At 37.3% G+C, this 15,118-nt stretch overlaps 2 protein-coding genes and 1 long non-coding RNA gene across 3 annotated transcripts in view; 1 reads left to right on the forward strand and 2 right to left on the reverse strand.

The window, feature by feature from the left end:
* Window positions 1–899, reverse strand: part of slc2a3a (solute carrier family 2 member 3a) — a 29,503-nt gene extending 28,604 nt beyond the window's left edge. The window contains exons 1-2 of the mRNA XM_017482509.3: window positions 759–899; window positions 257–350 (exon numbers count right to left, since the gene is read on the reverse strand). Of these exons, the coding sequence (XP_017337998.1) occupies window positions 257–271 (15 nt within the window). The 5' untranslated portion in view covers window positions 272–350; window positions 759–899. The remainder of the gene's footprint in view (window positions 1–256; window positions 351–758) is intronic.
* Window positions 900–1,229: 330 nt separating this feature from the next.
* LOC108272559 (uncharacterized) lies at window positions 1,230–2,447 on the forward strand. Its single transcript, XR_001814080.3, has 2 exons — window positions 1,230–1,439; window positions 2,078–2,447. It is a non-coding gene; the product is annotated as an uncharacterized LOC108272559 (long non-coding RNA).
* A 4,208-nt stretch (window positions 2,448–6,655) lies between these two features.
* Window positions 6,656–14,547, reverse strand: si:dkey-14o18.2 (neuronal pentraxin-2). The gene is made up of 5 exons (XM_017480850.3): window positions 13,380–14,547; window positions 10,330–10,840; window positions 9,989–10,239; window positions 9,467–9,646; window positions 6,656–9,348 (listed from the first exon to the last, which is right to left on the reverse strand). The coding sequence occupies exons 1-5, from the start codon at window positions 14,118–14,120 to the stop codon at window positions 9,139–9,141; spliced, it is 1,893 nt and encodes a 630-aa protein (XP_017336339.1). The 5' UTR covers window positions 14,121–14,547; the 3' UTR covers window positions 6,656–9,138.
* Window positions 14,548–15,118: the final 571 nt, after the last annotated feature.

A 15,118-nucleotide genomic window follows, 5' to 3' on the forward strand; every position in this document is an offset into this window, starting at 1 on the left:
CTCAATGATTTCCTACAGTCTTAATAACTCTTTTTGTGTCTACAATACAGCCAGTTTAGGTATTCTGTTGATGTATAGCCTTTGGCGTAATGCAGTGACGTTGATAAGAAGGCTATACGCCATAAAAGGTTTTTTTTAATTAATCATTATTATTATTATTTGACATTTTCTTTAAACCTCTGTAATCTTGTTTGTCTGGAACCATCCACTGTTAAGCACGTTCTTTTGGTCTAGGTGTAGAGCTCGTGCTACTCACTTTCTCCCCCTCCATGTTCCAGTGAAATGGGAGCGGCAGGTCAGTCGTGAACGCGCAGTTTTGCACGCAGGTTCCGATGCAAGATACACTTAGGCTGAAAAATGATAAACATTAGAAATGCAGAACCCAAATGATGCAGATATGCAATAATAATTACTACTAATAATAACAGCCTAATAAAAATAAAATGCATTTAAAAAATAATAATAAAAAAGTGCAGATATGCAAAAATAACTCAAGATTCTTTAGACCGACATACAACAGGTGCTTGACTGCTGGGGTTTTTTTCTTCTTCAATTAACACATTTATACTTCACTAACACTATTTAGTTGGGTTTTTTTGTTGTAATCTTGCGATGATGAAAATGATGTTGGTACATAGCCTACACCCTCAGTGACATTACAGATATTCAGTTAAACTCATAGTTATTAGCTGAGAATTATATACGCCATCTTTTTTTTCGTAAACATCAAAGAACGCATCGCGCGCTTGCATGCTTACCTTTCCTGAACGCCGTGTGTGATCCGCTCCTGCGCGCGCCTCTCATCCACTGACACTCGACGTGTATTGCCGTGTGTGTTTGTCACACTGTGAATACGTGGTGAGTCTCACGTTGCCCTTTGACGTTTAAAAAAGAAAAAAGAAAAAAAAGCCCCCTGGTTTGCTTCAGCCAATACCATCAGTAATCAGCGTGACCTCTACGTTCCTCCTCCTCCTCCTCCTGCTCTTTAATTTAAAGCAGCATCTTTGCGTCTGGAACTCGTGATGGTTCTCCAATGATACACAGTCACGCGGAGAATTCGATACTTCCCGTGATGCTTTGCACGCGCGACCTTGAAGATTCTGCGGATGCGGTGCGACGCTATTTCCACATTTCCACAAACCCTGGTGCTATTGGCTTGTGGTTGCTATGCTAGCACAGACCGCTACCTGAGCACCAGAGCTCTTGAGAGAGAGAGAGAGAGAGAGAGAGCGCTAAATAGCCATTTTTTAAAATTGTGTGTGTGTGTGTGTGTGTGTGTGTGTGTGTGTGTGTGTGTGGGTGGGGGTGGGGGGGGGGGGGGGGTGCTGGTGTAATGTCGGATCGTGTAGCCTCTGAATATTTCCCGGAAGTTTGCACTGAATACTAACAGCGCAGTAGAGATGCAGCAGAACAGACTGTTTGTGATGCACTTTTAAAAGGTAAGACGTTTAAAGAATAAATTCGCATATTGTCAGTGCATCTGAGTCTAATTAACTTGTACATTAAAGCGTGCTAGTGAATTACTGCTTATTAAATTAGTAGCTTTAGGGTTTGTTATCAGATAATAGATTAGACTAGGATAGACTACTGGATGTTGACTCATAACAAACATAAATCAACATGAACAGAGCAAACCATGAAAAGCCTATTAAATTAATTGTAAAATTCGTTCTCTTAATGCAGTTTCATTCATGGTTGTGAAAGTATGGAGGGGTTCAATATTAGTTAAATATAACACTGGGGCATGTGATAATAGTGGGTGGACGTGGTGAAATGAGGATATCAATTTGATTCCTGATTACACGTGTAATGAAGAATAAAATTCCTTGTTGTAGGAAGAGATCTATTAAAAAAAAGAAGATGCATGCTATTGATATATCTTTCAGTGTCCTCGTCCCTCCTTTCCTTAGTCATTAAAATGGATATAGGCAGAAGACATGGTACTGCTAATGTATAAATATTGAAAATAATATATCACTTCAACATAACTACAATTAGTAAGGCTTCATACATATTATACCTGTGTCACCTGTAACACTATAGCTGTGATCAGCAGTAATGTGCTCTATGTTTGTAGGTCCAGGAGTGCATCATGGTGCCGGGAGGCTCCTCTTTTTGACCACAGGACGATGCACAAGGGTGGTGTAAATAACATCTGTTCTCAGCCTAGTCTTGGCCTTTTTGGTCCTGACAAACTGGTCTGCCTCAAAATGTGCCTTCAGAGTGACTTGACTTTACTTCCCACACACAACTCCATTTTGTCTACCCACATACTATACATGCCCCATACTGATTAAATGCACAGTATTAAGGAACGCTTTCTACATAGTTAAAACACAACTAAGAACACGAGACAAAGGCCTGAAGACTCACCATGAGTCTCAGCTCCCTGGGTTTTGCAAGTCTTTTGCTGTTCCTTATTTTTAATAAACCTAACATTAAACTTTCCCATGGTGTGGTCTTTGTGAGAAATTGAAAGTATATTTAAGTAGGATTACCTCACAATTGTTTTGGTGTTGTAATATTTTGTTATGTTTAGATTGCTCCTGCTCATTTGAGCCAACCGTTTTTTCCTCCTCTCTGTGTCAGAGGGGAAACCATGCATTCATATTCCTTTCTCTGAGCGACTGAAGCATCCCCATGCAGCACAGCAAACCATGGTGGACATTATACAAGGGCAACATGGAGGCTACTAATTACAAAAAATCGCAGTTGTCTCTAACTCTATGGATTCAAATAGCCCACAAATAATTTCCAGGAACTATCGGAAGTCTACATGAATCACGTGACGAACTTCTGTTGGCGCAGCTCTCTCTTTCAAGGGCTCTGCTGTTTCCACACCGTTTCCACATTCAGTCGTACCCATTACGTAGCTAATTTATGCTAAGCATATTCAGAATATGAACCAGCCTACAGTGCCCTCCACTAATATTGGCAACTTTGGTAAATATGAGCAAAGAAGGCTGTGAAGAATTGTCTTTATTGTTTTAACTTTTGATCTTTTGTTAAATTCACAAAAATGCTCTGCTCTCTTGGATATCAAACAATTGCAAACAAAACACAGGTTTATCAAAAAAAAGAGTCTTTGTTAATTATAGGTGTGCAACAATTATTGGCACCCTTTTAGTCAATACATTGTGCTACCTCCCTTTGCCAAAACAAAGGTTTTATATGGGGTTCAATTCAGAGGACTGGGATGGCCATGGCAAAACCTTGATGTTGTGGTCAATAAACCATTTTTGTGTTGATTTTGATGTATGTTTTGGATCATTGTCCTGCTGGAAGATCCAACCACGGCCCATTTTAAGTTTTCTGGCAGAGGCACTCAGGTACTTTCAGTGTAAATTTCCATTTCCATTTATTCATTTAGCAGATGGTCTTATCCAGAACAACTTACCAAATGTGTACAGTAGATGGCAATACAAAGCCCCTAGAGAAGCTATAAGAATTTTATAGCATGAAGTGACAAAAAGCTCGTTTTTAAAAGTGTAAGAGTGGTCGAGTTCTGCCAAACGACCATTTAAAACCTAAGCCCATGAACAATCCAAATAAAATTTAAAAATCAAATGGTAATAAAAGGCAATCAAGGAAAGATCATTGTTGTCTCAGATACTGTCTCCATATGAATGTCTTGAGACCTTTGCAGAAGAAATACCTAGAGATATGGTGCAGAAGAACAACTGAGAAGCTAGAATGCTAAACCAACACATGTCCAATATGAGAGACATGCCAGATACAATGAAATCGAAGACCTGGGTTGGCGTGTAGCTTTAGTAACCACAATTAGGTTGTCTAGTCTTGCCTAGTCTATTTATATTCACAAAAGCTATTCAGTTATGTGGCATTGTGACATTGTTAGAATGTCTTATTTTGTGTGACTAACATTGGGATGATATTGAGGACAAGGCATAGCAGGAACATGAGCAAAGAAAAAAAAACAATGACAGTTTGTATATCCAGTACCTATGTTTTATAGCACAACCTTTTCTGTACTTTTGGCATTCATAATTCACTTGCAGGTTTGACACATTCATTTAAGTGGAGAGCATCACTGGATCCACACCATGCATGTCTGTAGAAATGTAGAACAATCCGGCTCACTGTGTAGAGGAAGACGTTAAGCAAAGTTAAACTTAATGTAAATGAGTCTGTTTACTGCATTGCATGTAGCCAGTCAGATCGGTATAACTGTATCCTGCACTAAAAAATTACATTTACTATGGTTAGTTCTTTCTTCCTTAATAAATTACAGGGTGCATTATTAATTGCTATCCTTTTGTTTTCCAGTTAGTTATTATTATCAATTTTGAAGAATGTAAAACAGTCCCATTATGTTTAAGAGATTAGTTAGTAATTAGACATTTATAATAAATTACTTTCTTTGTATACCAACCACCACATTGCTGTTAGATCAGTGACCCACCCTAACTAGAGCCTTTGTCACAAAGTAACAAACTCATCACAGCCTTCTTTTATCATCTAAATGTATACACCGATCAGCCATAACATTAAAACCACCTGCCTAATATTGTGTAGGTAAACTTTGTACCAACAAAACAGCTCTGGCCCGTTGAGGCATGGACTCCATAAGGCCTCTGAAGGTGTGCTGTGGTATCTGGCACCAAGACATTAGCAGCAGATCCTTTAAGTCCTGTAAGTTGTGAGGTGGGGCCTCCATGGATTGGAATTGTTTGTCCAGCACATACCACAAATGTTCGATCGGGTTGAGAGCTGGAGAATTTGGAGGCCAAGTCAACACCTTGAACTCTTTGTCATGTTCCTCAAACCATTCCTGAACAATTTTTTGCAGTGTGTCAGGGTGCATTATCCTGCTGAAAGAAGCCACTGCAATTAGGGAATATTGTTGCCATGAAGGGGTGTACACAAGCAAGAAGCTCCCCGAGTGTACTTGGTCTGCAACAATATTTAGGTAGGTGGTATGTGTGAAGGTAACATCCGCATGAATGCCAGGACCCAAGGTCTCCCAGCAGAATATTTCCCAGAGCATCACACTTCACGTCAGTGGTTTTAATGTTATGGCTGATCAGTGTATAATGCATCATCTAATTATTTAAATGTATACAATAATATTTTGCATATTTAGCATAATTTTTTATTTATTCCTGAAGTTTGTATTCAGAGAGTTTATATTATTAAAATTATCATTAACATTAACATTTTTCCTTTTGAGGCATTAATGAATAAGGATTTTGAAGGGGCAAATTGTAATCTAAAACTAATGGATCATGAAGTATGTGAATTTAGCCCTTTTACATCAACATTAATTTGCCATGATCTGAAAAAAAATATCATATGGTGCAACCATGATTTACCGTCCAAATAATATATTTCAAGAGATTCAAAGAAATTCAAAACCTCAAGATTAATATGCATAAATATGCACACACACACACACACACACACACACACACACACACACACACACACACACACACACACACAGAAGCATGCAGGCAGGCACGCACACACACACACAGAAACTATTCATTCTAACAGCGCGAATCCACCACTAGGTGGCAGTGTGAGCAGTGTGGAGTGGAGTCTTAACCAACGTGACCCGAAATCACCTGTCATTGGGCATAAAATCACGTGATCCTTCATTGCGACGGTAAAATCGCTATAGTAGGAAGCCATTGAATTTCTAGGAATTTCTCGATAAGAAGAAGCTAGACACACTGTTTAGCCTAGTTGATATATATATATATATATATATATATATATATATATATATATATATATATATATATATATATAAAGATAAAAGATATTTATCCAATCAGTTATCCAAGTAAAAATCTGATCATCATTGGAACACACCTTTGGATAGAGTTCTTCTGGCCTCTGTGGTATGTTATGTTTGGAGTACTGAAGCCCAAAAAGCAGGCATAAACATCGTAGTGTACACTTATTCTACAAAGAAAAAAATGGTGCCCGGCTTGCTGCCATGGCAACTGTGTGCTGTACCTGACAATGATTGTGAGATGTCATTAACTGCAGTCTGCGTCTCTGTATGAGCCATGAGACATAAACACTGAAAACCACAGACTCAGGATCTACTCAGAGAATGCTAAATTCAGAACCAGTCACATACGATTTTTAGGATTTAAGATTCTCTCTCTCTCTCTCTCACTCACTCGCGCGCACACGTAAACACACTCAAACACACACAGAGCTAATTTTCTCACATATTAGTACATAGAAGTCACTCATGTACAGGCTATGAGCTAGAGATACATTGGGCATTTCTTCATTTCTGCAACATTTTACAAAACAGATTTTACTGTAGCATTTGCATAAAATAGATTCAATTCATGTTCCATAAAATTATACAGAAACTAAAAGTTTAAAACTGTTTAGATGATTTTAAATTATACAATATGTGTTCCCTCAATATAGAATTGTTCACCAAACCACTGTATTTATGTGAATGAAGATGTGACACAGAGAGTGAGAGCGATACAGGGAGAGAGAGAGAGAGAGAGAGAGAGAGAGAGAGAGAGAGAGAGAGAGAGCGAGCGAGAGAGCTACACACACACACACACACACAGAGAGAGAGAGAGAGAGAGAGAGAGAGAGAGAGAGAGAGTTAGTTTGCATGTTCTGCATTCTAAGAGAATAGGCCTACATCAGAGTGTTCTCTTTGTCTTTTTAATGCTTCTTTAAGCTATGTTGCCATGGACACCTCTGCATTTTCATGCAGCTCTTGGTTTGCTGCATGTACATATGCAGACCCATTTCAACACCCCACCTACCTGTAGTATTCAAATGCAAATTGGTATGAAATATAGATAACATTTGTATGAAAATAAATACAAATACTTTGCGCGATATTACATAGTATCAACACACACCACCCATACAGATATGCATAAACATTACTAGTTAAAAAATTATCAGATGGCAGTTGCATAAGTATGGGAAAAAAAAAACAAAACCTAAAACTAAGCTTTTCCCTGCAATTACACCTGAACCTGAAGAGAGAAGCAGACTAAAAGATTGGATTATAATTTATTTACTGGACTAAATAAAGTTGCTTTTTTTTGTTTATTTACTTTTTAGTATGAAACATTTGAATACATTTAAATAGGCCCCAAAACCTTCTCACTGTGCTATGCTGCTAAGAGCTGCTTCAAGATCTAACAAAAACCTTTTAAAAATATTCCCTTGATGCTCACCAATATTTAATCAATAATTCAAATGGTCATAAAATTTGTCATAATATATAAACCACAGGAATAATATTTAACAGCATGTTTGAATATTGCATGGATATTGCTTAACCCTTAGAACCCTAGACTGTATTAAAAACTTTTTCACATCCTTTAACTAAGCACTAACATTGCAATCACTACAGAAACTCCACATGCTATAATTTTTTTTCAAGAAATCCTTGGCTACACAGATGTGCCATTATTTGACATAGAAATACAAACAGATTTTTGATATTACCAATCAAATAAAATGTATTTTACATCTCTTGAAATGAAAATCAAAAAGTTATTTCACTACAGATGGTAAGAATAGGTCACTGTGGTCTAATTAAGCAATATTGCACATGCATAGTGTGCAATATTGCTTTTTCTAGGTCTATAGACAATTAATTAATATTGCGTAACTGACATTTATATTGAGTAATTAACATTTCAGACACAGTATGGCCAAATATTTAGTTTACTTTTGTTCCATCAACAAAAAATCATTCCAAGAGACACCACAGATGGATAGACCATTGTGTGTTGCCATGCACAGACTGAAATACAGCCCATAGTACAACCCCAATTCCAAAAAAGTTGGGATGCTGTATAAAATGTAAATAAAAACAGAATGCAATGATTTGCAAATCTCATAAACCCATGTTATTCACAATAGAACACAGAAAACATATCAAATGTTTAAACTGAGTAAATGTACCATTTCAAGAAAAACATAAGGAAATTTTGAATTTGATTGCCATAACACATCTCAAAAAAGCTGGGACGGAGGCAACAAAAGGCTGAAAAAGTAAGTATTGTGAATAATATATGGGTTTATGAGAATTGCAAATCATTGCTTTCTGTTTCTATTTACGTTTTACACAGCGTCCCAACTTTTTTGGAATTAGGGTTGTAAGTGTAGTAATGGTTTCAATATAACGAATAATTGCTAGTATTGGAATTTTATATTGAACACAGACAGAGTGATACAAACAGTGAAATGTGCCAGTGCTGTTACACTAAATAACACTACTTATCCAATCAAATTAGTTGACTGGAAACTAACTGTTGTATAAGAATACATGACCTTTGGTATTACATTCTATGGCTTGGTAAGGTGAAAGAACATATGATTAGTATCAGAAGAAAATAAAAATTCATTGATATTGTCTCCTCTTGGTTTCATTTGATAATATGGCAAATTTTTTTGTTACTTTCTATTGTATAATTCTGAATGACATGGGAATTTAGTATCATATTTTGAAACTGAAAGATAAATTTCTTGATTGCTATTCCTGTCTCTCCAGCAGGTGTCCAACTGTAGTCTTCTGTGTTTTTGTGCAATATAAAACTAGTCTTTATAGAGCTAGTGTGTGAATCATCATCTGACTTTGTTTTGATTGACATGACTGATTGACACTTTAACTTTTGACAAAATAACCAAAGAATTCACAAATAAAATAAATAATACATAACGATAGTGAAAGTAATATATATTTTTGAAGGTAAATGAATTAACCACTTTTTTTCTAGATATTGTGACAAGTTTGTGACATCAATGACATAAATGTAATCATTCAAAGACACGTAGAAAGCATGGATGTGAAGTCTAGGCCACATCTCTGAAAAAACAACAACTTTGCATTCTCTCTAATCTGAATATAATCTGTGAGATAATATGTGTAAGAAGTGCCTTTTGAACACAATGCTGAACATCTATGTATTTTTAAAAACAGATCACTGATACCGTATTTTACAACCAGGATGTTTGGAAAGGGTCTTTCTGCTTCTAACAGTGTGCACCTTATTTCCGAGTGATAAATCATTCTTATTTATGACATCCATATATCTACAAAAATGCCTGCAACTTGTGTGTGTGGGGTTCTAAGGGTTAAGAAGCAGCAGAGGCAGCCCACTAGGGCCTTTACTGACAAGGGTCAAATGGATATTTGATAACCCCTCCATGAAGTTCCACAATGGACTCACTCCAAGCGATAACGTCTCCAGTGAGGTGGATGGAACAGGAAGCTTGGTTGTCTATCTCTTGAGAGTTAAGAACACGTGACCATACCTGTAGGTCTGACATTTCTCCAACAAATGATTGTGTGGCATCAAAGCGGCCACCAAGAGTATCCTGTTATTGTTCAGAAGGATAGTCAGGTAAAAAAAAAAAAAAAAACATTGCATATTTTAATATGGATTAATGATCTGTATGAGGATAAAGCATGATTAATAATCATTCATTTAATTACCTGCTCTTGTCCCAGTATAAAGACTCCTCCTGGTTTTATGGGATGCCAGGGGGACAGATTCTCCCCAGAGCCTCTTTTCACTCCATTCTGATAGGCTTCCCATACACCATCTCGAGTCGACCAAGTCACACAAAGATGGTGCCACTTACCATCTTGCAGAGATAGAGGAAGAGTTACGGCCTGAAAAAAGGGAAATAAAAAATAGGGAGGTCTTGTAACTTACTTCCTAGATGCTTACAGAAGGTACACTATATGGCCAAAAGTTTGTGGTTACCTGACCATAACACCCATACAGGGGCCTTCTTTTGTTTGTTTTTTTGCAATTGTTTGATATCCATGAGAGCAGAGTATTTTTGTGAGTTTCTTTTAACAAAAGACCAAAAGGTTAAACAATAAAGACAATTTTTTAGAGCCTTCTTTGCTCATATTTACCAAGGGTGCCAATATTAGTGGAGGCCACTGAATTGTGATGGTAACTTTGGAAAATGGAAATGCTTGCATATATTGCATATATGTTCTTACTTTGTCATTCACCAGTAATTCTATTGGACTGTTGGCCCATTCAATCAAGACAAGCTCATTAGCCTGGCCAGGAACAGAGTAAGAGAAAGGGGTGCCTATTCCTGGGCCTGAACCCCCCTTTAGCCAGAGGCAGACAGTTAGGGCAAAGATTTCATTCAGAAGAGTGCGCTTGATACGGCCATACATGTAGTTAGTGTGCATGGGGAATCCAATTTGAAAGCCATCAGGATTTTTAGGTCTCTTGTGGTTTCCTGTGAGGAGGCAAGAAATTGTTAGTATTCTATTGCTGTTCAGAGGTTATCATTAAATCAAATAAGAGAAAACTCTTCAATGTAAGACACCTGTTTCTGGGGACCTGTGATACAGATGGCTCAGCACAGAATCCAACTTATTGTAGGCACCACGTGCGCTAGAAGCTATTGGCTTAAGAGGGCTACGGCGCTGGTGGCCATGATCATTGTTGCCTTGGTGACCACTGTCATGGGGGTCAAAATGGCGTTCATTCTGGTGGCTGTCATGGTGGTCATCATGATGGTCATCATTATGATTGTTATGATGGTCATCATTGTCATTATCATTTTCACTCTGGTGTATGCCGGATTGATCATAATGATGGCCATGATAGTGACTGTAATGATGACCATAGTGGCGGTTGTGATCATGGTTGTCATGGTGATCTCCATGGTGGTCATCATGGTGATTCTCAGGATGCCCATGCCCAGGGTGGGATTCGTGAGTGCCATAGTCATGGTGACCATCATTGTGACGGTGGAGCTGTTCTTCAAGTGCATTAATTTTCCGCTGCAGAAGGTCTTTCAGTGAACTAGAATAGGTGCTAGACGAATTCCTTGCCTATGGGGAGAATACATACAAAAAACAAAAATAAAAAAGAGCATAGAAGAAAATGGACGGTATGTATTTAACATCTTAACATTTTCACCATCAAAACACTACAATAATGTAATAATGCTAACTTTAATTGATAAGAGAATGCACATACAGTGTGTTCAGAAAGTATTCAGACCCTTTCTGTTTTTGCAAATGTTTGTGTTATAGATTTAATGTAAAATTGATTACATTTACTTTTTTGCCATTAGACTACACAATAATCCATAATGTCAAAGTGACAACATGTTTTACTTATTTATTTCAGATGTATTAAAAATCGAAAACTGATTTAGGCATAGCAAATTGAGCTCAGTTGCATCCTGTTTGTTTTGTTGAGATTATCTTAAGATGTTTGTAAAACTTGATTGGAGTCCACCTGTGGCAAAGTCACAATGCATGTCGGACCAAAAACCAAGTGATCAAATTGTGTCAAGGCATACCGACACATGTGCAAGGGTATAAAACCATTTTTTTAATTCCAAAGATTTGTATGTCCCCAGGAGCACAGTGGGCTCCATCATTGTGAAATAGAAAATATATGGAGCCACCAAGACTCATCTTAGAGCTGGCTTGCCAAACTCAGTAAGCAGTTAGGTGACTAAGAACCCAATGACCACTCTAACAGAATTTCAGAAGTCCTTCACAGAGATAGGAGAATCTGCTGAAATAATAATAAATAAATAAACATATCAGAAAGACTCCATCAATCCTTTATTGGTAGAGTGGCTAGACAGAAGCCACTCATGATTAAAAGCCATAGGGCAGGCACATGAAGGACTCTGACTGAATGAGGTAAAAGATTCTCTGGTCTGATGACACAAGCATTTAACTCTTTGGGCTGAACTCCATTTGCTACATCTATCTGGCAAAACCAGCCAAAGGACAGACTTGATTCCATAGAATATCTGCGGAAAGACCTGAAGATGGCAGTTCACAGGTGCTGCCCATCCAATCTGATTGAGTTTGATAGAATCTGCCAGGAGGAATATGAGAAATTGCCGGAAGTCCAGGTGAGCAAGCTTGTAACCCACTTTAGTACTTGTAGAAGTACGAAATAATGGGTCTGAAACAGTTTTTTTTCTTTTCACATTGTCATTATGGGTTATTGTGTATAGATAAAAAATGTTAATTTGATCTATTTTAAATTTAACCTATAACAGTAAAATTGTGCAAAAACTGAAAGGGTCTGAATACTTTACAAACCCACTGTAGGTAAAAATAGTACACTAGGATGGCTCACACTTTCATGAAAATAAATGACTAAGATTAAACAAGACATTGGTCTCAAGCATGAGGTTAGGCATGCATAAAATACACATTTGTGACACTTTTGTGTTTAGAATAACCCCATATGTGCAGTGTTTGTTGTGTAAATATGTAGAGAAGCTTGATGACATTTAAACCAGCCCCTCCTTCACTGTTAACCTCCTTCCTCTTGTTAGTCAGAGCAAATCCGGCTTACTCGATGCCATAGTACACTACGATTAATGGCTCATCAAGGTGGATAAGTGTAATTAGTTGGGAAACTAGCTAGCATGTCACAGAACCGGGTTATAGATGTGCTATATGAGCACATCCTCCCAGAGACAGGTGCAAGTGTAATAAAGCTTGAGCCATATTTTCCAAATGTATTCAAAGCAAAGCCTCACAGAAGTTTGGGTTGTTGTTGTTTTGTTTTTGTTTTTGTTTTTTTAACAAATTTTCATATGTCTGCTTGCTTCCCTTGAAGTATTTATGATGGCACAATATATAAACCTAAAAGTTTAAATATTTTTAAATAATTATTGTAATAAAGTTTTTATAAAATGCCATATTGGTTATAGGTAACCAAGGTTTTCTTAATGGTAAAGAAATACTCAAATATACTGTAAGCCTTGAAGTCAGAATCACTCATAATCTTAAAAAAACCTAAAAGCATAATTTTAGAAAGTTAAATATGTGCTTGCATTATGTTTTCTTCAGCATGTTTTCATCTCGGCTTGTTTTCTTTCAGCATTTCAAACAAGGTGTTCTCCTGGGAATCGGACTAATTAAATTAAGCAAGCTATGTAAGGTTGCCGTTGGGGTGTTTGGAGAGTATCTAGTGATCAGTAACTGGCACTGGATATGGTTACATCAAGTGCTGGAGAGCAGGGACACTGAATATATATATATATATATATATATATATATATATATATATATATATATATAGTGTGTGTGTGTGTGTGTGTGTATATATATATATATATATATATATATATATATATATATATATATATATATATAGTGTGTGTGTGTGTGTGTGTGTATATATATATATATATATATATATATATATATACACACACACACACACACACACACTGTATATTGTATTTTACCTTAAGACTTACAAATAGCGAATTTGACTCACAAATGCTTTTTGTTCAAGTTTTATATATGCACCATATTTTTATGAATACAAATGACATTTTTTTAGCTAATAAATTAAAAAAAGGAAATTCTAAACATTATCCCAAACCTGTAAATTTTCCAGCCTCTCTTTCAAAGCCTGCAAGGTCTTCCCTGCCTGCTCAGGGGAAAATCCATGTTTCCCCAGAAATGGTGGCTTTCCTCTTTGATGGTCATTGTGGTACCCATTGAGAGGATAGTGGGGATCAGAATGATGGTCACTGTCATAGTGATGTGAAGAGTGGTGAGAGCCATGATGTCCAAGGCGGTCTTCATTGTGGTGCCCACTTGAACCTCTCCCAAAGCCCTCACAGAGTGTCAGTTTTGCAGTCAACTCCCGTATAGTTTCTCTTTGATCCAGAATCGTCTCCTTCTGACGCACTAGGCTTTCCCTCAAGTGCAGAATTGTAGCTTTTGCTTCATCGGATATGCCCCGCCGACTACTGCTGCCAGTAGGACTGTTAGGCAAGCCTCCAGAAAGATGTCCCTTCCCATGTCCGTTACTATGGCTATTGCTATGTCCATTGTTATGTCCATTAATGCTAGGGACATGAGTAACCCCATCTGGGGGAAAACAACTTGGATCAGTGTCTGCAGGTAGCGGCATGCAAACTAACTTGGGGTGAGCTCCCCAATCATATTCTACTCCTGGTACATTGCTATGTCCCACTGAGGATAGTACTGAAAGGATAAGAAGTGAATAGAGTGGTAGGGGCAGAGGACAAAGTCCTCGAAACATTCGACCCCTTTGCCCATTGTCTGAGAATACCAATGGAAAAAGCCAAATGGCTATATTTGTGTCCTTAGCCATTATTAAGGGCAGTCTTTATTCTTTATCCGGTTTTTATTAGGTATTTATCCAGCTGTGTGGACATTGTCCTTACTCTTTTTCATGAGTGTGGTATGGAAAAAGGTCATGGAGAGATGGCAAATGCACAAAAACATACAGAATAGATCAACTTTTACAACACGCTGTGTTTGCCCACAGTAAATTTAAGGAGGGTTTTCCATCCAGTCACTATTTTTATTTATTCATTATTTATTAAAAGTGCTTGGATAGCTCATAAATCCACCAATCCACAGTGTTCCGGTGTCCATGTGTCACAATCCAGTATTGTAATATGATAGAGGAGAGATAGGCATGGTTTACTTTTTCCCAGATGAAAGTGATCTCCTGTGTTTGGCATCCAGATAATCTTTCAGTTTCCAGACCCATTAATCTGTGTCACCACCACCAGTATACTCCTGCAGATAACACAGAAAACCCTTTAATAAGAATGACTTGGTCTCACAGCTTGCAGAAACCATGATCTATTGTAATAAAACTAAACAACATGGTGGTTTAAGTTTTTTGTTTTGTTGTTGGAGTGAGACACAGCTAGATCATAAACAACTCAATTTCAATTACTGACTCACTCACTTATTATCAGTCTCTCTGAGCCAGCTATGCCCCTGAGGGGAATGACGTGAACAGATGAACCATCCCAGGAAGCTATAATCAGATTACAGGTCTTTTAACATGATACAAATAATGAAGGATGATTTTCAGAATAATAGAATCAGTCAAAAATTGCCTGTAGCAAGAGGTAACAAATGTAAGGTTCATAGGTAAGATAACAGTAGGAAAGGTAATTCTTCAAAAAAGGCATTATGGAGTAAGCGTGAGGTCACATGACTTTAATAGCTATATGGGGAAAATGAGGCAAATTGAAAGAAACTTAAAACTTAATCAAAATAGTATTATATAATGTAATATAATGTATTAGTGTCTTGGAAATTTATATTGCTTTGTTCATTCATGTACACATT

Source organism: Ictalurus punctatus, chromosome 12 (assembly GCF_001660625.3).
Source record: "Ictalurus punctatus breed USDA103 chromosome 12, Coco_2.0, whole genome shotgun sequence".
Lineage (NCBI taxonomy): Eukaryota > Metazoa > Chordata > Actinopteri > Siluriformes > Ictaluridae > Ictalurus > Ictalurus punctatus.